Source organism: Bombus pyrosoma, linkage group LG9 (genome assembly GCF_014825855.1).
Source record: "Bombus pyrosoma isolate SC7728 linkage group LG9, ASM1482585v1, whole genome shotgun sequence".
Taxonomy (NCBI): Eukaryota; Metazoa; Arthropoda; class Insecta; order Hymenoptera; family Apidae; genus Bombus; species Bombus pyrosoma.
In genome coordinates, this window is record NC_057778.1 from 10,777,345 (window position 1) to 10,804,595 (window position 27,251).

The 27,251-nt window shown below is 39.0% G+C and overlaps 1 protein-coding gene across 11 annotated transcripts in view; it reads left to right on the plus strand.

The window, feature by feature from the left end:
* LOC122571038 (retinoic acid receptor RXR-alpha-B) overlaps positions 1-27,251 on the plus strand; it is a 67,282-nt gene that overhangs the window by 24,359 nt on the left and 15,672 nt on the right. For 6 of the 11 annotated variants that reach the window (XM_043734224.1, XM_043734223.1, XM_043734219.1 and 3 more), the window contains exons 2-3: positions 5,694-6,060; positions 26,779-26,908. In XM_043734224.1, coding sequence (XP_043590159.1) covers positions 5,976-6,060; positions 26,779-26,908 — 215 coding nt within the window. In that variant the 5' untranslated portion in view covers positions 5,694-5,975. Of the gene's footprint in view, positions 1-4,480; positions 6,061-26,778; positions 26,909-27,251 lie in introns of those variants that run through there. The other 5 variants (XM_043734226.1, XM_043734225.1, XM_043734228.1 and 2 more) reach the window with 3 other exon arrangements.

The window sequence follows — 27,251 nt, forward strand, 5'->3', positions numbered from 1 at the left end:
AACGTCGCGTCGATGAAACATCTTCGAAGCGATGCTTCGACCGTGTACAGTTCCAGTTAATGCCCGATGAAATAAACTTCCGCCTGATTCATTTATCCGAACTCGTATTGTACGAACGAAATATTATACAAAATTAGATAAACGAAGTTTTACTTCATAATACTGTTCGTCTGCCTTTCCCAAGTATCGTACAGACATGTGCAAAGTTTTTGGTCGGACAGGTCTTTCGCTTCGTATTGCAAAATATTTAAAAGAATGTTAATTAATACACGGTGTCTCGTAACCGTGAAACCTTTTTAAAATGTTCAACTCGTATACAGGTACGAGATCGAACACGACAAAATCTGGCGAGAATAATATAATAATAAAATAATCTTTGGTTTTCTAACGACAAATTCTAGGTTTAAGATGATACGACTTTGTGGTAGAATAACGAGGTAATTAGAATAGGAGAATGATTTGAATATCGAAAACGAAGCTCGCGCCGTGTTCCGAGCAACGTGACGAATGTTTTGCATTTTCATTTCGGTGCCAAAGACCGAGAACGCGCTACGCTAAAACTGTCGCTGGATGCCACAAACATTATCGATCGTGCAAAGCATATTGTCACAGTGTGTCGTAATCAAACGTGACTTTTGCTGCAACGACTTTTGCGGCAGCATGGACACGATCATTATGCCCGTCGAAGCGCACGTGCCAAACGAGCAATCTTTGGCCTCGTTCGCTCGAAATTCGACGAGTTTCACGAACGTTTTAAACGCATTGTAATAAGTTCACAGTACGACATACGAGCCGCTTGGAAGGCACTCTGACATTGTCTTTTCCAAACATTACCTTTGAAAATTTGCTTTCGAATGTATAACTATTCATATGATTTTCTTGCGCCGAGTTGTAGGAGATTTAAATACCTACCAATATCTAATTTAAAATACTTGTAATATCTACAGGTTGACACAAATATCCGTTTGAATTCTATTTTGTTCGTCGTGTTTAGGAATTCGTAGCGAATCGATGATTAATAGTTGCTTTTAGAGTGTAAAATTATACGGAAACACGAGACATCCAAGCAAGCAGATTGCTATTTGGATTTCAGTTATATCAATAAAAATATGAAATTGTACGAATATTCGCATTTTGTTAATAAAGAATAAATACTTTAGATTTAAAAATGCAGATGGATCAGTTTGGCTTTCGAGAGACTCGTGTTATTCCGTTTGTTTCTCCTACGATATACACAACTATACTGTAGTTGTTGGTCGAACTAGTTGTCTCATACTTTCGGCTACTTTCTTCTTCCGTGAAAAGTACCGCCGTATGTATTCGACGACGCGGATGGATTTGCGCAAGTCACAATGAATTCTTTTCACTTGAAACGTTCCACCGTGAACAAAACAATGTTACAACGATATTTTTCAAGAAAGCGTACGCCATGCAAATTTGAGAATTAATACCTTCGTGCGACTTAACAATTACTTTCCATAAATCTTTAAATATTTTCTAACATCTGCGTCTTTAATCGCAAAAGTTATAGCGGTAGAGGATTATTTCAACGTCATTCGTCTATTCGATTTATTTCTAATATTTGTAATTTTCATCGCCACGTTGTGATATAACGTTTCGCGATAGAAAATAATTTTATCGTCGTTCGTCCGTTTTATTTATTCCAACGATTTTTAAACCGTTGTTACTTCAGTTGCAAAAATTGTGACAATTCGCGATACGAGATTATTTTGGATCAAAATTACGAAATCCATGTCTTATCAACGAATTATTTTCATATGCGTGCGTATCGGCGCAGATAGGAGGCTGATTATGAAACGAAGCTTCAACGAATTTATTATGTTTGTGTACTTTTCCACGGGTGCATTGGCTGGTGTATTCGTGAATCATCGTCCCCTAACTACGAAAGTACGCAGTTTCAGTGTACTCTTCTCCTTCTCTTGAATCTTCTACGCAGTATTAAGGTCCCGACTGATCTTTGCTACGACTGCAACATTGCAGCGGTCAACTTTTTGTTGTCGTTCAAATACGTTGCACACACCAAGTTCCTGTTTCATCGTTTCTTTGGTTTGTAAACAAGTTTGCGTGCACCCTTCTGTTTGGTTCTCTGCATAGTTACTCGAGGTTGCTCGATGACACACGTATCGATCTTCCTATCTTCTACTTTGTTACCCTGACAAAGTTGAAAATTTTATATATTTTTCTTTTCTTCGTTCGAGTTTCTTTATACTGGAAACTTTCCACTTTGTTGATTTTAATAGCTTTGTACATGGATTTATTTTCTTTTAATCCTTTCGTAAAAATTAATCGATCAGACGATCGAAATCGTCGATAAAATGCATTAAAAGATAATTTTATTCAACGTCTAGAGATGGCAACGTTTGAGAAACGTTTGATAAGTATGTAGGTGACGCTATTTCACAGGTTGCTAAATGATTCGCCAAATTCAGTCTACGTCGTGTCTAGTGGCTCGAGGCCATCCGAAGAATAGCTTACGCGTCCAACATGTGAGAAATGGATAACGGGTGAAGCGTGTGTTATCGATTAACTTTCACGCTGCAAATGACAATAACATATCGAGTTCGGTCGTTCTGGAATAAATAAATCATGTATGTTGGCGTCTCCTTTGTTTCTGCGCTACTCGTCTTTATTTTAAAAGACAGATCGATGGCATTGTACTCGAGCTGCCAATACCGCTTCAAAAATCCGTGAAAGCTAGTTCGAAACGTCGAAAACACGTTCTGCATCGTTGTTTCCCATCCCTTTTTCAATTTTTTTTTTCTTTTTTTACCATTTTATCAGCATTTATCAAGTATCGTTACAGAGAATCAATCAGTAGAAAATTGTGCGCCAAGAAATCGCGATGAGAAATCGATCGCTAGTAAAAGTGCATCACAAAAGGTTGAATCTTGCGTGGAAATCTTCGTCGTAAAAACTCAAGTAGTTTCAACCACCTGCATTCGCCGTCTGATTCTACTTGCGGAGCACCGGGTACATATCGATTCGTCTTTCTTAGTAGACAGGGTTTGACGTAGCCTCTTCGTCTGTAACCTTGAACTTCAACCTCGACTCCGGGAGCCGCCATTAGAAATACGTCCTCCCTTTCATTCATCGTCGAGATTGATCGTTGAGCGAAAAAAAAATTGATCGATCGAAAAAGAAAAATTACAAAACCGAGGGACCCTGAGACGAAATTCGTTTTTACCTTGGTTAACGAAGGCAATTCCGTTTCCCTGTTGGACAGATTTTACGTAACAATGGTGGCAGTCTCGCGGCATGTTTGCACGAGCATTATCGTTCAGCGACGTTAGGAAGCGGAGTCGCCAGGCGGATACACGCGACGCTGAGAGAATAGAAGATGCACCGCTGCGATGCACGTGGACATACGTTGCATTTTGCATAATTGGCTGCGTTACGTAAGCATTGTTTCTCCACCGGCGGCGATTGTCGCCGTTGCACAGCCAAGGCAATCGCATTTTGCTGCCTACATGCTGTGGTCAAGGTCATCGTTTGTAACACCGACTGCAGGAATTCCATTTACACCGGCACTCTATTCATCCGAACGAGATTTTACTCGGTTCCGGATTGAACGAATTTTTGCCGGATTATTATTATTATTTATATCGATGTGAATTTCTTTGATTCGAATGAGAAAATCGAAGGGTCTACAGTGATAAACGTTTGAGATACTCTGCGAATAAATTCGGTACGATTTATCGCAAAAATACGTACGTTGGAACTCGTAAATATCGATCGAACGCGAAAATTCAATCGTTTTTCTAATCAAAATTGTAGTTAGCGTTAAATGATAAACAGTTGGTCTGAGAAATGGTACAGATATCTTGTGCGAATTTTTGTCGAGGACGACCAGGGACTCTCGCTTTTCTTCGTCGGTTCTCGAACGCGTAAAAAGCGTGAAATATCGCCGTCCGTGACAGTCGGTCGCGGGATTCTTTTGATCTCGCCGATGACGCATTCCAACTTTTCATTTTCGTTCGCTTTCGCTCTCTCGTCCTCCCCGAATCTCGCTGGTTTATTCTCGGTTTACGTACATATTTTAATCCTCTACGACTTTGAACGTGTTCCCGAAGAATCGATGATCTCCGAGTTTCTTCGGCTTTCAATTCGCTATACTCTGAATCGAATTATCTTGGCAAGTTCAATTATTCCGAGTCAACTATCACGATTAATATCAGATTATTCTAATAACGTTTGCGTATCGTTAACGATATACGCTACAATCCACTTTATGAAACGATACATTTTAACATTAAAAAAAAAATTATCTATGCGACGATGTAACGGAACGCATTTTTCTTCGAAACTCCCCGTATCTCGCACGTAATATAGCAATATCTAATTGAACATATGACTCATAACCGGAAGTTATCACTGTGCCCGCAGTTGCTTTACTCTCAAGTTCATGACTTTGAGAAATATTTTCTATGCGTACTATAATCGTAATGTTTTTATTCCTCAGCGAGTGCTCTTCTTTTCTTACGTACTAAAGGCTGTTTCTCAAGGGGATGGCTGTCATTTTTGCCAAGTCGAACTTCCGCTCACGTTACGCCAGCGAAACTCGTATCGTGGAGCTCGGTTCCAGCAGAAACTCTATCTAGCTTGGATTAACGTCCCGCTCTATTTACCGCACCGCGATACGTTTATCTTAGGTTTCTTTTTTTCTACATTTTTGAATAATAAGCTCGATCAGAAAGAAAAGAACACAACGAGAGAATCGGAAACGATCGTTTCGCAATTTGATATCACGATAAAAATCGTCGTCACTAATTATTAATTATAAAGCCGTAGCGTACGCAGATAAAATTTACGTTCTTGTTTTATCATCAAGCGTTTGGATGAAAATTTGAGTTAAAATGTTGAAATTTGTTTCGCGCGTTATCATTAATCCTACTGCGCTCTTGCGGTAGTTTTCGTGCCACTTGCGTTTTTCTAACGTTGAAAACTGTCTTAAGTTTGACGAATATATGGAGGAATTCTTGTTCCAAGTTTATGATAAACAGATTCTTTTTCGAAAAATTCCAGGGTCGTACCGATTTTTTGTAAAATTCCTTCGTATACTTTTTCATAAAGAAACCACGATATAAAATATTGGCATCGAGTAGACTTCAACAGGAGTAATACAGAAATTCTATATTTCATACAATATATGTATGTAGAAACTTCCGCGCAAATTGGTCAATTACTTCTTGACATATCATGATATCCAATTTCGAAAAGCTATTTAAAGTTCAGCGTGTAACAGCCATACCGTACTTCAAACTTCCAATCGAATTTCGCTATTCTATCTTACACGTGTGCTCTGCGTAGTTCGTACTCTTTAAAAATGTAAAGATATTTCCTTTTTTATGCTCGGTAATTAAAAAGAACACAAAAACCGACAATGAAAATTTTTCTCTGGAATGCAGCATTTTAATGACATTTTCTCGCATCAATTTTCCATTTTACATGTATGCCTTTATTGAAAATATCAAACAAGTTTCCTTTTCAAAATTTAAATTTACCGAATGCCTCTTGATTAAAAAAAGAAAAAAAAAATAGGAAAAAAGAAGATATCGAAGCAATAATTAACAAGTACGATAAATCTTTGTATCGTGAACCAAATTGTGATTCGAATCGCGACGTTAAAAACCAGTCCGTTCGTTCAATAAATGCATTCTTGTTCCTAATCGTAGAACGATCGAGAGTTGACCGGTTGAGCGCAAAACAGCCAAAGAGAAGTGCATTGAACGAAACCAAATCGATACCAAAAGAGGCGGGGAAGTTAGCTCGATCTAGGGGAAGACGGAGGAGGGGGTGGTGGCGGTTAGTCGTTTTTTCGTTTTTCGAGATGAAGCGACCAGGGTATCGCGCGAGTTTCGCTTGAGAGTAGGATCCCTCGGGTTCAGTGAAGTATCGACGAAAAAAGAAAGAAGATAAAAGTGACGAGTGAAAACAGGAAGATCAAGACGGCCAAGATGATGAAGAAGGAGAAACCGATGATGTCGGTGACCGCCATCATCCAGGGGACCCAGGCCCGGCATTGGTCCCGTGGGAACACTTGTATGTATATTCTGATACCACATATATGTATAACTATTATAATTAATCGTTTAAATTGTTTTATACAGGATGTTCCATTTATCAAGAATAATAATCTTCGTTGAAAACGAGAAAAGAAGAAAGTTCTCGACAAGTAGCTTATTTTTCCAAAATTGTTTATAACTTTTTTGATCGGGAACTATCGACGGTAATAGAATAATTTCTTGTCGTAGAATATTTCAATTATTTAAGCAAAGTACGCAACGCGAAATATACTACGTCCTACGATGCAGTTGCATATAATTATATTTCACGACATAATCCCCTATGTATGGATCATCCTGTACATGCACGTGGAATGCGATATAACATTTCCAGTTATTTGCGAAAGCGGGAAAGAAAGGTCCTATTCTTTGTGCCGTCAGACACGTAATACCATTTATTGCATTCCCGAGTCATTAGTTTACGCATGTTTCGCAAGAATTATATGACCAGGCTAATAAAATACCGAGTCGCGTTAAACCTTCTTGAAAGATTGCATATGCGCCATTAATTGCTCGCGTATGCAAGACGTATTTGTTTCTCATAAAGTACTCTTTGTACCGTACTGTGTTTCATTTTATACTTTGTACGCCGTCCTAGATACTTTGGTCTTTTTTAATTAATCCTACGATCCATACGTGTAAGGTTTTTCTTTTTTCTCTTTTTTTTCCTTTCTTTGATATATTTTTATATACCGTTTTAGCCGTTTATATTACCGTCGGTTTCGTCATTGGTTCGGTCTACTATTGTACGAAGACTATTAGGTATTCTTTCTTAGTTAGTCGAACATAGGTGATTAATTTACCTGTTCCATTTAAGTGCTATAATTTCACTCGAAACGATACACATCGTTTGGCAAATGCACCGCGAATTATAGCCTTGGCGATCACCCTTAACGATTAAAATTGATGTCACTGGAAACTCCTCGCGTCATGAATTTCAAGCTCTAATGGTACCTAAACGAAACCGACTGTTGAAATGTGCGAATGGTAATTAGCATACTGCTGGTAGACGGTCAATTAGCACCTGTGTCAAGGCTCGCTCTTATCTGTCCTCGATATTATCCTTGTTATAGTTTCGCAATAACTATATCCGTAATATAATATATTACGTTTTCTGTTTATTTTAAATTCGAATTTATACTTCTATAATTGTTTAACAGACCGCGGAAGAAATATTCTTGTCAATTTTCACAGGAAATCAGTAAATTAAAATTCTTCTTGGATATTTTGAATCGCTTAGGGAAGGACGCTGTCGTGTCTAGATCAATAGAAATCGAATCAATCAAAATTTTAACATTTCATTATCGCTATACCTTTTCTCGCTTGAACGCGCGAAAAGCTATAGAATCAGCAAATTTTCATCGCTGAGAGAGACGCGATTTTTATCGCCCAAGCATCGATATCTCGATGCCCGAGTGACTCACGCCGATTCTTCTCGATACCCGCTCGCGGATTGCAGCGTTTAACGCGCGCTCCTCTGCTATTAAGCATAGCATAGGGTGAAGGTCGGCTATTGAAACTTGAATGGCGTGTTGTAGAATTCGCGAGCGAAAACGCATGCGCTCGCGGCGGTCTCGCGAGCACATCGTTATCAGTCGCGGTTTTAAAAGTGGCCTTAAAGCGGTCCGCAGACGCTAGCAGCGAGAAGGTCACGCCAATGCGCCTCGTTATCTACGCCCCTGCCGCAATTTACGAGGCTTTTCGAGCATTATCGCGTACCCCTATTGCCGACCAACACGCGGAGTGACGCGTTTCAAGCTTTACACCATCTCTTCGTCGTTCTCTTCCTTCCTCTCTTTTTTTTTTTTTTCGTTGGATTCTTCCTTTTCTTTCAAAGTTTTTATACGAAGATGAAATATGTTGGCAGATTGTAGATGGGAAAATGATACGCTGGCTGTTACGTAGAATAACGTAGATTACAACAGTTAAATTGCGAATATCTACACTGGCAAGCACATATAGTCATTCGTAAAAGTATTCGTACGCCTTATCGGTAGTTGGTTGATATTTATGCAAATTCATGCGTAGAGATTAGACTTACGTAGAAATTTGATTTACCTACTACATGTTATAACGCGTACTGCACTTTGAATATTCTATATGTCTTTGCATATTGCACGTATCGTACGCGTTTTATACTTTCAAATTTCCCACGAATGCGTAAAAATCCGCTGTCTACGTATAGGAATGACAGTACGAGGAACATCTTTTCTTCAAAGAGATCCAAATAAAAAGTTACGACTATCTGCGTGAGAAAATGAACAAAAACCTAACGTCGTATCCAAAGCTACGGAATCGCAAAATTAAGCAAATTTGTTTACACGGAATTACAACAATTTCTAAGAATATAGTGGTAAAATTAACGAGATGAGATGAAACTCTCGATGCTTGATCTACAAAACCACGGAAATTCTCGATATATAAGTCAAAGGGTTCTTTTAAAAAAATAACCTCTAGCTACGCTCTCATTCCTAATATTTACAGACCTCACCTCGTTCAGTGTTCATAGAAACTGAACTTCACCTCCTCTACGTAATTTCCGCGGCTTTATTTGCTTAGCATAGTCCCCTGGCCCAATCTCCGTTGTACACACGTGTCCACCCCTAGATTATACTATGTACACGTGCAACAACGCCCGATAAGAGCACGAGACGATCGGCAGAGCGGTTTGTGCTGGTTCGATTAATCCACGCACCAGCACGAACGCAACCTTGGCACCGATGCGAACCAGCCGTGAAGTGCAACCTCGCGGTTGCACACGTGTGCACCAACGCTACACCTATCGTGTTTGATTAGGTTCGTAACGGTACGTGGGTGGTAGTCGCTTGAGTTTGAGCAATTCTGACCAGACGCGCGCGTTTAATTAACGATTCGAGTGACTGCATCAGACACCGAAGTAGGTTTAATCCTTTTACAGTGGGGACCACGTACGTCGTACAAGAATACGTCGGAAATTACGTTCTTTCGTGGCTGAGACATCGATGCGAGTTATGGTAATGTCTGGAAGGAAAGGAAAGCGAACAGATAGGAAAAAAGAGGGAAGAGAAAGAGAAAATAGGAGAAGAGGGATTACGGATAAATCGTAAAGCCTATATCGTTCGTGTACCAAGCTGTGGATGACAGCGTTCGATCGATGTAAGAGCGAAAGTGCCGCGTTGATTCCTTCTGTTCGTTCATCCGATTTGAGTTCAGTGTTACAGGCGTCGATGTTTACAACGAAAGTAACGTCAGATAAGTCTTGATGATTCACGTAGTTGGCGCGTAATCGATTAATATATGCGATCGCAAACTCTTTCGAAAGATGGTTCTTTGAAAAACGCACGAATATTCGTATCTGTGCGTTTTAAATTAAACGAGATATTTCCTCTCAATTTTGCTGTACATAATGCCTGAAATTAATTTCCGAAATTTACGCTATATTTCAATTTTAAACACCTACAGCTGCTTTATATTATTCGGAATATTCTGCCAAGTGACGATCGTTTGATTCATGAAATTTCTCTTCGCTAAGAATAGAACCAGATGCATGATCGTGTACGTCTACATCGATTCCACCGACATCTAATAAACTCAAACAAGATTTTATCATCGTTTTTTGATCTTCGAAGAAGACTGGATCACACGAGGTTAATCATCGAAATCCCATGAGACAACGAGATACATCAGAGCAAGGCTTTGTACAGGAAGCGATCATTCATTGTAGTCACGTTGGCAGTCTTCGTAACGTGAATAGTGACCGATTAGATGTATCTATTACGTGTATGTATCGGCATACGCAATCGTAGCGGGACAATCACAGCGTTAATAAGCTGCACGTATTCGCGTTATATGGAACGTGTAGTTCTTGTGTCGCCACCGAGTTTCACCGTGAAAGTCGCGGTATCTGTCTGCTTTGTTTTATTGTTGACGCAATCACGAATACCAGAAATCGCCCGGATACTTTGAACGCATATTCCCTTTTCGTTTAAATTCTCTCATCGTTCTGTGACGAAGTGCAATTCTTTAAAAATAAAATAAAATTTTGAAAAGTGACACTGCTGAAGATTGGAAATAATTTCCTGAAATATCAGATTTACTTTACTCGACACGCAACAAGCTTCCGAGAATCTTCGAATTGCCAAGAACGTACAGATGGGGAATTTTTAATCAAAAAGATTTAATTCTTCATACAGATATCGTGAAATCTCACACAAAATTGTATGGAAAAATATTATTGGCTCGCTTTCTTCTTCGATATATCACGTGATACGTCCAAATTTATTTTAGACGGAATACGTAATTTTTTTTTTTATACCCAAATTACGTTATTCGTTTCACTGCTTTATGTCAAGGATTTAAATGAGGTTCGACGAAGCTCGATAATAAAACCTAACGTGCAGCAAAGGGATGAACACGCGTAACGATGAAAGGCACGATGTAAGCACGTGCTCGAGTAGTCGCGTTTATGACGGTTGATTATTGGATGCGCCATGGGGAAGATGACGTTTTATACCGTGACACATGCAGAAAATTTCCATACGCGGTGCGACTCGGCCACGTTGGATGCACGCCTCCATTGTTATTCCCCATGGTGTATGTATACCGTTGCCTCCGCTACATTAACTGGAAATATAAACGTGCATGTAGGATAATAGTCAGCAACCAAGCAGAATTACAAATCTCCTATACGTTTCTCGTACGAAGATCCGTACAGAAAGTTCATATTTTATTAAAATAAAATGCAAATAAAAGATAAGGAATTTTTTATAAAGCGCAGAGAAACTTTTGCGTCACACGATGCATCGTTAACAAACGTAAAACCTCGTTAACTCGTTAAACTTTCAACGTTTCACTTCGATACGAACGTCAAACTACTGCCAGAAACAAAATTCTCCTAGTATTCTATTTATTTCGCGCGCAATATGCAAATAGCCTGCTAAAGTTCTTTCCTCCCTACAGAAACGATATCATAAAAGTGTCCGACTACGCATCACGAAGTTTCGCGAATGACAGGCAGGAAATCGAACGAAACGATACGAATCTCGCGTTACCTCAGGTAACTGTCCATGCGGATTTATTCCGTTTCCTCATAAGCGATCTCTTTCATCCGTGATCTAGCTATTTTTACCTCGTCCATGGAAACTCGACTTTGTCTTCGCTCATCCCCCTGCCATTTATCTACGTATCTGCCAGACATCCGGTTGCTCTTATCGAACGTGAAATCCCCGATGTCGCGAAGACCTTTCGAGTTCTAGAGACTCGACGTGTCCTGCGGGCGATCGGTTCTACCCAGTGGACGTTGGAACTGCAAATTTTCTGACCATCTCGAGCAGCAACGATCTCCATCATTTTGTTACGAACATTGATTATAGATGACAGTGATCTGAATCATGGACATGCTTGATATAGCCCGTTCGATGGCTGGGTAATTCTCAGAACGTGCATCCACGGATTACTCTTCAGGGTGTTCAAGTTAATTTCACAATCAACCTATCGATTTGAAATTTGTGGATATTTTCATTGTTTTTCAGTTGGACGTATATAAGTATAGGAATTTTTAATGATGATTTTTACGAGGAAACTTTTTGGAATTTTTGACAATTTCGAAAGATCTTACTCTAAATACATAAGAGGATTTAAAGTTTCATTGGTGAAAATGACTGTTAATTGGATTTCACTAGATTCAAGTAACGCTATCTTCTTTCTCATCTATAGTATCGTCTTAAATGGAACATTCTGTATAGTCGAACGTGCGAGTGTAAGTACAATAAGATCGGAATCTCCGATCGGAGGTCGATTTAACAAGCAGTTTCTTTCTACTGGTAGAAACGAGAATCCACGAAGGCTCGAAAGTAGGTACAATGATCTTCACTTTGGAAACAATCGAAATCCGTCTTCTCTATCGTTCTACTGGTGGAAGGAAGGTCAACAGGGATCGTCCCGTCTCGTGATTAACGACCTTTCTACCTTATGTACATCGCCATTATGTAACATGGTCGACGTTCGTTGACTAACTTCGTTAGCGTTTGTCGGCGAACAGACGAACAAAACTGTCGACTCTGTTTCTGTTCGCGATAAAACAAGAGCCTTGGGACCGACATTCGTTCCGATCCTACGTTTGATTTGATCGCGAATCGACGCTGGAATCGATGTAATTCGTTCCAGAAAGATTAGTCGGTGATACGTTATTTTTAGGGATGTTGATATCGATATAAAGAATTTTATGTTGCTTTTGGCGTTTCTGTTGGACTTGTCGATTAGAATTAATTGAATTATTATTATTATTTTTACATTTTGTATAACTTCGTGCTCATACTTACGCTTTGAATTTCCCACAACTTCTTTATTAGACGCATTAGAATATATTGATCGGTTGATTAAAAAAATCTAGAATTTATTTAGTATTCCTGTGTAAAATGATATTTTCCTGAGAACGTTTGGATAGAGAAAAGATTTGGATTAGATTCCTATAAAATTTCTGTAGATACGAAAGACTTTCATTGTTACAAATATTATCCTACAAATTCAAGTAAAAATTTGCGAATGTATCTTCATTGTAGAGGAGAAAAAAGCCACGTATTAGCCTGAATAACATGGATATATGCGGGTTCGTCGTTCACCACGTCCAACAAATTACATTATGATTGCGTCGAAACTCACCGTTTAATAATCACTTTATAATGGAGGGTTACTGTTACCGCTATATTCCACTAGTACTGTTATTAAACGTGTTTTTACTACGTTCATTTATCACATGCTAGCACAAATATTTACAGTCGATCAGGAAGATATTAAGAGACCGATATGAGTTTCAGAAATTATCGGAAAAAGAAGATGGAAACCCGTCGTTTTAAACAAATACGCACGATAATCCTAGTATCGAGGTGTCCGCGCAAATGTGCTTTGAAATTTCCTGATATGTCAATTAGCAAGGTAAATACTTAGATACATAGAACGTACATATTTATTTCTCTGTCGAGAAATCTTCCAAAGAATGTAAGAAAATAAAAATCAAAATTTGTTCTGTCGTTCCCTTGTTTCCGGTTCCGTCAATAACGTTCCATCCGCTTTAATGGAGACACATTTTTGCGTAACGCACTCTTTTTTCGCCCTGGTGTAGCTTCCACTAGTTACCTGCGGATATATAACACGTTGTAAATATATTTCTTTATCGTGCTACACCGGTAGTAGGAGGGAGTAAATGGAAGCGTGCAAGAACGGCACGCCTCGTTGCACCTGTGACAACGAGGCGTATACACGCGGTTCCACGAGCGCGTAAGTATATGCTAGCTCACCTGCTTGAAATCGTGAACCCCTGACCTTCGCCATGGTATTCGCGTACAAGGCCAATTCAAGCTCGACATACTCTTATTCGCTGATATACCACGCGGCAGCGGTAGCTCGATTTCTTGGTTAGATACGAGTTGCATTGAAACGGTGCGCTATTAGACAACGAGAAACCATTCTTACCTTCGCGTTCTTTTCTTTTTCCTTTGTAACATATCTTTCAATTGTTGTCCAAGATTTTTTATTTTACATTTATTAGACAGACAAGGTATATACAATTGGAATGAAAAGACGGTAAGTTATGGAAAGGTTTCTGATTCGAATCGGATCGTTCAGTTCATGAAAATCGGATATCTATGTGGCGTCGATGTCACTCGTGAATTGAGAAATTGGTACATTCTTGTCTGTTGGTATTTAATCTCTTAGCAAGCCCCGTATATCGAAACAATCGCGACTAGCAAAAGGGTAAAAATCCGATGGCTCTTATAAAATTTCATATTACGAAATTATCAAAATCGATGACGGAGATTAGAAGAGAACGAAGTTTTTTTTGGCGTTAATAAATTCGTCCCTGGGGAGGTTAAAGAGATCGAGCCAGTTTTATTTATGACGTGGAATAAGAGCATCGACGGTCGAGGTTGTCGCGATCGATAAAGCAGGGTGCGTGGGGGTCGTGGCTACGCTCCTGCGAGCGCACAACAGACCGATCTATATGCAGTCATACTTTATATAGCAGCAAACGCCACGTGCAGGGCAACTTGGTACCTGGGTCACCGGGAGAAGGTTACGGGGTCGAGATTTCAACCTAGGTGCATGGATTTCAGCTGCGTGGGCGTGTAACCGCGACTCGTTGCAGGTGCACGTTGCATCCGCTACCGTCCAGGGTTCGTGTTCCATATTCTTTCGGATTTTTAAGCTCGAAAGGTCAGATCGCCCTGGAATAAAATGTCGCAAATTACAACAAATCCTATTTTTTGTCCCATGACAAAAATTACGATTTAAACTTTCCATTTCGCTCTATTTTAATTTCAGAATCCATCAACGATTTCGAAAAGTGTTCGCCAGTTAACTGCGTTCGACGTGTATACTCGTCGCTGCTTGATTTTACCAGCGCAGCCCCTAAGGGATTTTTGAAACTAAACTCAGCTGTTAACAAGTTAAAATGATATACTCCGCAGTTAATACAATTTAGTTTCATGCGCAAGTTATTAATAAATAATTTACAAATGCACGAAGAACAATGTGAAAATACTGAAAGTTCAGGACGTAATTCCGACGAGTTAAGAAGCATCAAAGAGCAATATCTTTTTACGACATCGAGTTTTTCTTTTTCTTTTTTTCGTGCAGTAGATAAAGTGCGAGTGTAACTCGGTTAGGATTAAGGAGATTCGGGTCGTGACTGGTCAGGCGCAAGAGACTACTTACTTTGCTCGCCAGGCATCTTTCCTAGACGTATATCTGCGAATATTTAAATCTTGAATTGTTCCTTTGCATACTAAACCTGTTTTTTCTACATTGTTGTCCGTGAATTTGTTAGTTAATTATTCACAATTAGTATAATTTAAATGGTAATTATAATAATCGATTATATAATGTGCGATTTATGTGTCAAAGATAATTTGTAAAAGGTTCGTCAAGTTCTTCGTGCTTCTTTTCCTCGTATTTCTATTGTTGTATACAATTTTTCAATCGGATATGCCCACCGGAAACCTGCACGAGAGACACATTCGAGCAACTTAATGGTGCAATAAACCATTGTTTTCCATGCATATGAATTGCGAATTACATATAGCAAGACACGGTTAAATGGTAATTGTGACTGTTTACCATGTTCTAAATAGCATAGCGGGAATGGAAGTCCCGAGACGATGTGGAAGAAAAAACTATTGCATATGTACGATAACTGAAATAGTCGTAACGAGATTGAGATATATAATCGGTACTGGGAGTTTATTATCATAAAATAATTATCCTGCTTAAGAAAGATCGAAATCGATAGCTGTCTTCAAATGTCATAACGTTTCAAGTACGTAATTACGTATACTTTAAAGAAAAGGTGGAATGTCTCTTCTATTTTTATTACGGTATTTGTATTACGACAAAATATTCACGATTCTAAATATACTTTATATAGCTAAAATTATTTTTTCTAAAGTAGGTGTAAACGAGGAGGATGTGCCAATGTTCAAATATTCTGAGAAAGATCAATTAACACACGACGCTAATACTAATAACTATAGTATAAATAGTATAATAAAAAGAAGCAGATATTGTTAGAATAATATACTGACAATTTTAAGATAATAATAAATACTTGTAAAGAAACGTTTGAAAAGATTCAAAGTGTTCCTTCGGTACGTAAGGGGTCGGCTAGCTACTCGCCAGCTACTGGAATTTCAACATCTAAAAAATTGGACATCTAAAATTCTTAGAATTTCGTTTCAATCTCGAAAGTTGATTTCTAACGGAGTTCACAATTTCACGACTCGTCAGATCTATCAAGAAAGCCACGAACGAATATGAATTATTCGTCTATGTGACCGAGATTCGCGTCCTCCTCTCGGCGAGAGTCGACGCCGCCTGCCGACATAAGAAATGGCCTTATGCATGAGCCACGCGGCTCGCACGCGTTTTTTCCACGCGTACACTTCGATCCGTATTCAGTGTCGCTCTAGATGCATCGTACTTTGACTTTCATCGTCGACCAAACACACGTGCGAGATCGAAAATGTCCAGCAGAGACGTTTTACATCCATAAAAGAAAACGGGAACGTCACGCGCTTAAGAGTCCACCAGACGGTCTTGTAACGCGTTCTCAATGCATTGGGAAACTAATTCCCTTCGACCTTGCATCGATACGTCGCATCAAACTGTTAACTTTCATTGTTCGATTTTATATATCGAGTAACATAATTTGGATAGTGGAATCGTGTAAGATTTTCGTCCGTCAGCCGAATCATCGATAACTGGGAAAATTGCGAATATAACAGCCTGAAATATACAGAATTATAATTATCGCGCAATTGTACCAGACACGATAGGAGAATTGTGCGGGTGTTGCGTAGAATCGCAGGCGACCTTGACAAGATAAAGCAAAAATCGCACGCTTATCGCGTTCATGCATTGTGAACCATTGAACGCGAGCCTTGTACGTTGTACAATGGAATTTCTACTGGCGCGTTTGTTCAGGTATTAAGAGTATTTCGAGCTGCGCGCTCGTCGTAAATCGTTGCTGTTTCGAAGGAAAACAAATTCGTTCCACGATTGATCATCCTGTGCTCGCGATTGATCTCTGGCTGTTGTCAAGGAAAAGCCTATTTCGCGAAGCCACGAATATTTTATTACCCAAGTCTATCGATTCGTGTACGATGTCGTACAATGTTGTACGTAAAATTGAATTTAGGACGATGCTTTTATATTTATTCGGTAATATATCTATCTCGGTAGAATAACGTAACAGGATGTCTATAACGGCAAAAAAAAAAAAAAAAAGAAAAATCACGCGCGGTACTTGAATTTATGCCTCTCTATTGGGTACGAGATAAGCTGAATAAATAATAGAGTTCCACTTAAAAGACTAAAAGTAACCTGGAAATCTTTGGGAACAGAACATAATATAAAGAAGCGAATTGCAGAAAAATATATCACGCTGCCTCTGGCGATTAAAACATTCGTTCGTATCAAGATTTTTTAAATCTCGAAACTTACAATCTCTAATTATATTTGCCGAAAATTATAATTTACGATAATATGTTTATCGAAGATAGTAATATTTTAGTCAGTGAAAATCGCAACCAGGATTTACGTATAAAATTCTATAAATTTGGAGAAAATGCGATCGTTAATGATTTAGGTTACTAGTTTAATGGTCTCCATAAATATATGAGTTTACAGGCAATAAATACGAGAAAATTCGCCAACTGTCGTCGCAAGTAGCTCGCACGCGCATCTCTACTCTTCTACAAAATAAATCAGCGACGGTCGAGCCATTAATCCAGTGAGTTTTTTCACGGGTTCAAGGACTAACGTCACGGGCAGCGCCACTATTTTCGGTACGTTCGTGCACATGTAGGTTCGCGTGGGTTGCATGTGCAACGTCATAACGCTATCCTGGTGTGGGAGCGGCATCCGGTCGCAGCTGCGTGCAGGAAACTGTTAAAAACTCTCCCCCTCTCTGTCTTTCTCTTCTTTTCCGTGGCAGCATCGTCGAAAACCAGCGTCTTTTTTTATTTTATTTGCTCCGTTTCATTTCGCGTGTCTCTGCCGCTTCAAAGCAGCGACAACTTGCCTCGCATTCGGGTAAATCGATACGTTTTCGTTTGACGAGATCAACGTTTCCTGATCTATTTTCCATCTATGTTTTCACAGTTTCGTTTACGATACGGAACAAGCAGGAAGAGCCGAGATATATTTCGTTCGATGTATTTTTCTAAACTAGTTGGCCCAAGCAAAAATCACAAAAATGAGAAACTGAAAAACTGAGAAACGTGATCCGTGGAAAGTCGAACGTAACACTCGGGACCAAGGAAAAAGCAACGTTTCCCGAGTGAAAACACGTGGATAAATTCCGCGATGCCTTGAAATTCCTAGGATACTTTCGCATTCTAAAGTGCAGATGCCAGAAATCCGATGATGGCATCTTTAAACGAGGATGAACTTGGAATGTGAAAGCTACAAAGTTGCCAATTTGAAAACATGACACAATAAACGCGTAGCACACGCGACCGCCAATGTATATATTATATCTGACAGAAGAAAGAGGTGGATTTACACTGAATTTACGATCTCGGTCGTACCTGGCGCGAGAGGAGCTGCAGCATCCTCGATGCGCCTAAGGCGTTTGCAGAAGAGGTCTGCAGCGCGGGAAACTGGTTTTCAGTTTCGGAAGAGCGTTCAAATTGTCAGACGGTGACGTCACCGTCATAAACGGTCGGCCCTCCCCATGGAATAATGACTGAAAAATGATTCTTTAGATACACCGATCGTTGGTCTTCGCCTATTCTACTCTCTGATCCATTTACGATCGATGCACGAACGATCGTGCTGAGCGTTTCTCGCGCAGTTTTTCAAACGCCTATTCTCAATACGAGTTGGACGAGGTGGACGATACGAATAGGAAACTGGTCGGTGATTTGTCTGCTTCGTTTTGTCAATGTTTTACGATGCTCCTTTATGAGAGGGCAATTTTAAAATTCGATACATCGTCAACCTTTCCCATATTAAAATTACTTTTCCAGTTGATCTTGAAACGATATATCTGGTTTTGTAATTCTTTTAAACACTTATCGTTAAAAGGCCGTGGATTTATCGCAAAAGTTTTCCAAAGGTTGATATTTTTGAATCTATTGGATTATTCGACCGTTCTATTCTCATTTCTCAATGGATACTGTAAAGATATAGTTTCTTCCTCGCTGAAACATAACAAATCTGCGTAAAATGTATCATTTTTGAGATTTGTCACGACGCGGCTCGTCGTAGATGTACCGACGATGACTCGTATCTTTGATCTATTTTCTATTATGAGCTTCATTTGGGAATTTAGTATCTGGCTATTTTACTACTCTAGGCACAAAGTTGTCGAGATTCGTAAAAAAATTGATTCAAACGTTTCTTCTAGCTTTCGTGCAAATTCTGGTAATATTCATCGAATCGGTTCGTTTCGAAACGACGTTAAATAAAAATTTGAACGTTAATGGATCACCGCTTGTTTTCAGACTGTAATACGAATGAAACGAACGATGAATATTGCGTTCATATTGGTTTAGATTACTATTGATTTTTCGTTAATAAAATTAACAGACAAGCGATATGGACAATTTCCTGTAGAGCTGAGAAGTTTGCTGATAACACCTCTTCCATTATTTTCGTTGGTAATCTACATTGAAACATAAAAACGTTCGTAAAATTAATTTAGTATCTTTCGACTAACCTACTTCTGATGGCGATAATTTCAAATTCCGACATTTTTCTACCCTCATAGTAATTAAACAAAAATTCCATCCACATCCTCCGTATAATTTCAATTGATTAAATAAACAATTTTGTTCATCAAATTCATATTACGTGATTCGCGAATAAAATTTGTATCCTGCTAAAAAATGTATTAATTTACACGCCTGATATCCGTACTCCTTTAATTAACTTAAACGTGTTAAAGACGTTCGTATTTCGTTATTTGAAATCGACTAAAGTGTCGCGATACTTATCAGCAGTATGTAACGTGTGCCGCGTGCGCCAAGTTATTTGCTTAATTCAGCGCTTATACGTCCGTTTACATAGATCTAAAGTTAGCGACGACCAACGAACGCCGCTGCTTCGTGTTTTGCATTACTCATTTCAGGATGCCTCTCGAGCTCAATGCCGTGCGGATTAAAGAGACTCGCGGCGAGACCGACAGTCGCGTTGATACGCATATTTCACGTTTGTGAACGTTGATCGCCGCAAATGATAAACCAAAGTTCAGCGAAACTCGTGAAATCGTCTAACTTAGCTCTAGATCGTTCTGATAAAAATGTTGTCTTTTTTACGTAGAATTTTTGGCACAGCCTTCTTAACGCGATATTTCGTACTTTTTAACCAACTTTTTTTAAAATTAAGAGTGTCCTTTTTTAAAATTATAAAATTAAAGACGTCTGTTCGACATGTATCGTCTTTTTTTTTTTTAGTAAGAATAGTTTCATATTCGCAAAAAATATAATTAGAAAACTTTGTTCGATATTACTGAGGAATTTTGACGCGAAAGAAACTACGTTTTAACGGTTCTCGCTAGGTTTTAAAAAATGACGTCATATCGTATTAATAAAATTGTAATGTTCTCGAACATTTTTGAACATAATCGGTCACCACGACCAATAATGCAGCTACGAATGGAATAGATAAGATTTTAGGGCGTCTATGTTTTCTATTCCCTCGCAGTTTTTTTATCAGAATTTATCTGTCCTCGTGTACGCCATTGCATTGGTGTTATCTTTAGCGCTAGATTACATGGGACGCGTTTAAATATACATATACATCTGAACGACACAGTGCACCGAAAATAGTAACAAAATGCAGCTCGAAGTAAAACGAAGAGCTCGGTGACATTGATAAGATATCGAAATATCATGATGTTATGCTGACTTCTTGTTGCTAAATGCGACGATTGTTCGACAAGAGGCTATTTCCGTTCTAACGCACGTGTTAATAAACTTACAGTTATCATAAAAATACGAGCCAATAACTATTCTCCCTTTTTTTACATTTGTATTTATAACACAAGATTAAATAATGAATTAAATCGTCCAACGCATACAACAGGTAATAATAGCCGATGGATATGAATAAAGAAACCGTTCAACCGTATTACGTGTAACAAATGAGATTTCCACCTTACTAATCGACAAACTTTGCCATTAAAATTCGCTCGAGCCTTTCAATTGCGAAATAAAAATATAAAAATAAATAAAAAAAAGAGAAATACGTTGAAAATTTCGAGTGGTTCTATTTCGATAGAGACTGTGTATGAATAAACAATTATGTAACTGAAAACTAAAAAGCGCGTATCGATTCGGTCTAATTAATGGCTGATCGTTCGGCTCGAATTTCACGAAATAATTAAATGTTCCGGAGAAGTTTAGAGTTCGTTTAAAGTTCAGCTCCAATTACACTCTTATAAATAATATCGTTACGTATATTGTTCTGTGAGGTTGATTCTGTTCGTTAAAAGAACTTACGTAATTAGTTGTCTCTTGGAGCATTTGTTCTGTTTTCTGGTTCGAAGCGCTGCTACGGCTGTTAGATAAGTTTTGTAAAGCTTTCGCTGGCGAAATAATGTCCCGAGTGAATTAACGAAGAAAATGGATCGGCTTAAACGGTGCCGCTCTCTGGGAATTGAAAAGGAAGGAATTTGTGCTTTTAATATCCACCCGGTAATGGACGTCTTTAAACGAAATCGCTGATTTCTCGTTAATACGTCACGAGCTTCGTCGGATCAGGCAAAGCTCATTTTTTCCACTGGATAAAATTGGACGATCGTAGATATCCGTGTGACGATCGATAAATAATAATTTGTCATTCCTTCCGAATAGCTACGGTGAAACAATTAATCGTAATTAATTAAAAATCACGTGTTTTGAAATATAATTTCACTCGTGAGGTGAATCGTAAAATTGTTTAAAGGAAAGGAGAAGAGGGAGGGGGATCATAACAAAGCGTAGCACAATAAACTCGATCGTTTCGCGCAAAGTCAGTTACAGAATCTGTTTCTCCGAAACTGAAACGCGAAAAACAGTAAAACTATCGTATTTTGTAGGTTACTATACTGCGTTATGGTTTAACGTGGCAGGCTTTTCTTCGAGTTTCCATCCCGCTGGAACGTGGAATGCAACGAAACGGTGCAGTGAAACGGTTTATTGCTGTTTTCAAGGCTTCCGACGCTTCTTGGAACATAAATATTCATCTTCCTCTATGGACCGAGGATAGTTTCGCAATATCTCATCACGTTGAAACGTTAATAATTATTGTTCCGTGGACATATAACAGGATTCAACTCTAGATTATATCGAAGATTAATCGTTTCTCTGTTCTTCCATTGTTCTTCCATGTATCACAAATTCTTTGATGTTCGTTACAAGTTTTTAATTATTTGCCGTATCATTTTTCCTAGTATCTTTATTCAATTTAACAGTCAGTCATTTTCCTTTTATTTATTCCCTTTTATTTACCTTTTACCGCAGAAATAATTCCTGTTTTAAGCAAGAACTTTTCTCAGCCATTCGTTATCGATAGGGGGATGGTTGCGACACACGATGTCGTCTATTATGCCTCTTTTTTAATAACGGTTCCCTTTTGTCACGGCTCGTCAGCTTCTCGTTCCTCTTATCTCCGTTATATCCATGCTATTACCTCCCTCGGTTCGTCCATTCTTCCCTTGTTCGGGGTTTCGTTGACGAAAAATTCGTCAAAAGACCCCCCCGTACGTCACAGATGTCACCCTAATACCTTGAGCCTGCTCTTCTCAACGTGCCAAAATCATAAATCACGAAACCATCAAAGTTACCAAGAAATAACTATTTCGTTTCAAATCGATCGCAAGTTCCATCGTATCGATGTTCCATCTTCCTTCAAATTTTCATCCATCACGTGGAATTACGAACCGCGACGCTTTCATCCCCTTTCAGCCCACTCGAACGCGTTACCCGCTCACAAAGAGATTACATTTCGGTGGATGATAGTGCGGAACAAGAGAAGCCTGGACACATTTGGTCGTCAGGGTAGAGAATATGATCGATGCTCGACGGCCACGCGAGGAACATGACCATTCTCAATTTCGCGTTTTGCTTGTACCGCCCTTGAAAATCAGGTTGTTCGAAAGGCCATGCTCGATTCGGTCGGTCGACGCGCCTTTAAAGGGGAATATATGTCTTAAATATTCAAAAGCCAACGCACTTGACTCATTGTTGGCGTAGGTCGGTTTGCTTTCCCTCTCTTTCGCTCTGTTTCCGACGTCTTGCGTTTTACCTCCCCTTTCTTCCCGTTTCGCCGGCTTCCTCTTCCCATGTCACTTTGCTGTAATTTATTCTTTTCCTTTCGCTCGTTGCCGATGAAAAATGCATGCGATTCGTTGCGAAAATACTCGGTTATTCCTTTTTATTTGGTTTTCTTCCTCTTTTTTTTTTTTTTTTGCTTGAGGCGTGTGAACATCTAATACGAATATTATAACAAACAGGGTGTCTAGAATATCTTGTATATCTTTAACTTTCAAATTTTCCACAAGTGCATAACGTTCGCTGTCTAGTTTAAAAGGGTAGTTGCGTTTCCTCAACGTCGAGCCTAATCTCAAGATATACATACATAGAAATCGCAAACTTTTCCAATGTAACCACGATAGACGAATCTCACAGGCTTTTGCTTAGAAATCTCAAACAGCGTGGAACATGCAGCACCGTTAACTGTACCAGTGCGAAGCATTATATTATTCTATTGAATTATGTATGACCCAATTTTTTCCATTGTAATAATTCAATAAAATAATATCAAACAAAAAATGTCGTGCGTCTATTATTTCCTTATGAAACGAATGAAACTTTCGAGAGACTCTAAGTACGATTGCTAACGAAATTTCAAAATGTTTCCTATAAAGTATATAATATATTCGTAAAACTGCAATCGTTGGAATTTTTGTGCATTTCGGTACAGCCGCATGCAAGACGGTTTCGAGCGTTGCACCGGGTGTGTTTGCGCCTGGTCAAGGTGCCCGACACTGCCCCGGTATAATACACCGTCACCGGACTTGGCCTTGCAGCCACTCTCGCGCGTCCTCGTCTCCCACCCTCTTTGCTATGCTTAAAGCCGCGTTCACAGCTCTCGCAACCCGAACGTTTCCTCGAACGTTGTTTCAAGTTGCTATAGATGCGGCTATAGACCTTTGACCCTCCTGTCTCACTGACTGTTAGTTCCACGAGAACCGTTTATATCTACATTTTTAATATTCTTGTTATTATATCTTATCATATTATTGTTATTATTATTTTATATTTTTAGTATCAAATTAAAATTTCTTTCCAATAAACGACGTACCGTGTTACGACGCAGCGTTATAAACGCTTGGAAACTCATGATACAATTTTTTAAATGAAAGCGAATCTTGCGTATGGTTCTTCCTGTAGTTACCTTGCATTTTTTAAAATGATGTATTTAGGCCATTTTTGTTATTGCATCTGTCGATTAGTATTCCTTGCTACAATCGTATCTCTGAAAAAAAAGATGAATTTTATCGGGGCGCTGTGGTTACAACATTCCCCGAAATTTGAAAGCGTCGTTTTTCATCAGTTCGGTCTTCACTAACCTTGCAACAGGTAATTTCCACGGAACCTCTTGCGTCACCATCGAGCACACAAGTCGCCCTTGACACACTAGCCCGAAAAGGGTCAGATTACCCGAATCTTCTTGAAAATCGATCTAATAATCGACGAGGGGAACAGCCTGCAACATACCTATAGAAGCGTAAAAATCTGCTTCGAAATCTGCTCGTGAGCATTCAAACGGTTCCCTATAAAGGATGAACGTCTTGTTCGACGTCTTTCTCGAGTCATTTAAACTTATAACGTTTGAACTATTAAATCTGAAGATTAATTCATCCCCTTTATATCGAATCGATCAGAAAATTATTTTAAATTTAAACAACTTCCCATTTAAGAAAATGGGAAAGGATGATGTAAACTGCTAGTTGAAGAAAATATAAATGAAGCGTTGCGTAATGCAAGTTTTAGCGTGTTAACAGAAATTTGTTTTACGAATTTGATTGGTGCAAGAAATAATTCGCCATCGTGTGAACAGGATGTAATTCATTCAAAAGCAAAATTTATAAACAGACGATAATTCTGTCAAAAAAAAAAAAACACATCGAATTAATTTCTACATCCAGTAGCGTAAAGAGGAGACGGATTCGTTGAATGCTGACACGAAAAGTGCTTTCGTTTCGCCGTCTATCGGCGACCTTCGCTCCGCTTTGCACGCACGTCGATTGCGTAATTAAAGCAAACGGCGTAACGGCGCCTAATAAACGACCGCGATTAGCAACGCGCAATCGACGACCCTAACACTCGAAATAGAAGTCACCGATGAGAGTTGCGACCTCGTTGTAATTATATATTCCGCGGAAACGCGCGGCTGACGAACGGCCGATACGAATAATGGCGTGTCGTTTAACCTTTTAACTATTACTAACCTCGAATGCCAACGATTAACCCACTGAACCGCGGTTTCTCTTGAATTCTAAACTATTTTTTCTTGAATTATTTCGTTACATCGTTGGATATAGAGGTTTTCGAAACATAGTTCGTTGATTATTTTAACCTTGAAGTTACATGGTTGGCTTTGCGGGTGAAGGATTTTGTCTGTTTAACCATAAATGAAAATAAAAGAGATTTAAGAGAAGAGGTTTCTCTTGCGTAAAATAAGACAAAGAAAAAGAAAAAGAGAAGAATAAAATAATGGAACAAACGTGCTATAAAATAAAAGAACAAAAGGAAGATGAAAACAGAGAGGAAGTAACTATGACGTCGAATTTACAATTATTGGTGCACTTGCTAGCATCCTTAGGGGTTCGGAGATCTCCCTGTCTCTCCCTGTCTCTCCCTGTCTCTCCCTGTCTCTCCCTGTCTCTCCCTAACTCGCCCTGGCTCTCCGTCGTTTTACACAGTTGCGCTTGCCTCTCCGCTCTCCTCTTTGTCATTTTCAACGATTATATGCCTCCCCCCTTCGTTAAATAACAGCAGACGGCCACGATGCTCGTGCAAACCCTGTTAAAACGTCGTTTATCTTCCGATACTCTGTACGATGGCACGACAGAAAATTCACGACGTGTAGGTATATGCGAGTGTCTGTTCGACTGGTGCATGGTTCATCGTAAATCGCGCTCGAAATAGAGCGTGGAAAAAAAGCATCGAGACAGTTACGGTAGAGAACGGAGCACGATGATGGAACCACGCGAATTACGAGGAACGATATGGTAAAACAAGCAATTTGTACCGCGACTTACTCGACGTTACTTCTTCTATTGAGACATAAAGCTGCGATGCGATGTTTTGCAATCGCAAGTCGAGATCCATTTTATCCATTTTCTCGCCTCGTTAGAGCTGTTACGTTTTTGTCATGGAAAGAAGCAAAGCTTTCGCGAAGATTTACGCTACACGTTGAGTACATTTGCGAGTAAAGTTACTCGACCTATTATAAGATAGATTTTAAGCTAGTTTTACGTACACGAGATCGCCAAATTATTTCAACACTTGCGAGGATTTATTCCGAATATGCTGTGCTTTATGCGAAACGTTTTGTATCATGCGCGACATGATGTAAAGAGAAATACATTTTACATGTAATATACTTAATAGCATTACATTTGTATATTACGTTATACGCGTGCGTATATAGAAATTGAAACGACGACGCTGATTAATAACTCGTATCGGTTCTTCCTGTAGCTGTAAATCATGACTCCGAGTCTCGTGGCGGTAGTTAACGTGGTTGCGTCTTGGACAAGACGAGTCGTCCTCGATCGGTCGGCAAATGGGAATCTCGGTCAGTCGAGGTTGAAAGTAAAAGGACGCTGTCTCGTGAATATTAATGGAGTAAAAGTGTAATTCTGTGACGCGATAGAAAGTAACGTTATTTGGGACACGTATGTTACGAGCAACGTTTACGAAGATTAAAAACTAGTCATTGGCTAAGGAATTATGCGAACACCGTTCGATACATTCGATTTAAAACAAGTTATACTTATTAAACTCACGTTTAATATAATATAATTTAATGAACCTAATGCAAACAGTATTTTGCTATTCTTAAACGATTTAAAAAAAAAAAAAACAATCCTGTCGTTTTACAAAAAAAGAGGAAAAAAAGAAAAGAAACATTATTCCTTTAATAACGTAAAGTTTGTTTGTTCCAGGGTTGAGTCTGGACAACAGTAACATGTCCATGTCCTCGGTGGGTCCACAAAGTCCACTGGACATGAAACCTGACACAGCGAGCCTCATCAATCCAGGGAACTTCAGTCCTTCCGGTCCCAATAGTCCTGGGTAAGTAACACTACCATTTTCTCGACAATTTGTAACGATTTAACGATTATCATTGTATCGATGGCACGGAGGTACAATTGAATTCGGTTCGACAGATACCGAAAAAACGGCATTCTGGCGAAGATATCGTAAATAGAGGGTTTACCATGAACGTAGTCGCGCCCTTATAGAAATCAAGCAACATACTGTTCCTTCTCTTATTTTCTTTCTAGCATTTTATTGCGACGTAACACATAGAGCGTCGTTGGGATATTTAAAGCTTTGCTTATGGAAACTGTAAAACGAGATCTTCCGAATGTTTTTATAGTAATAAAAGTTATCTTAATTTGATAACGATAACTCC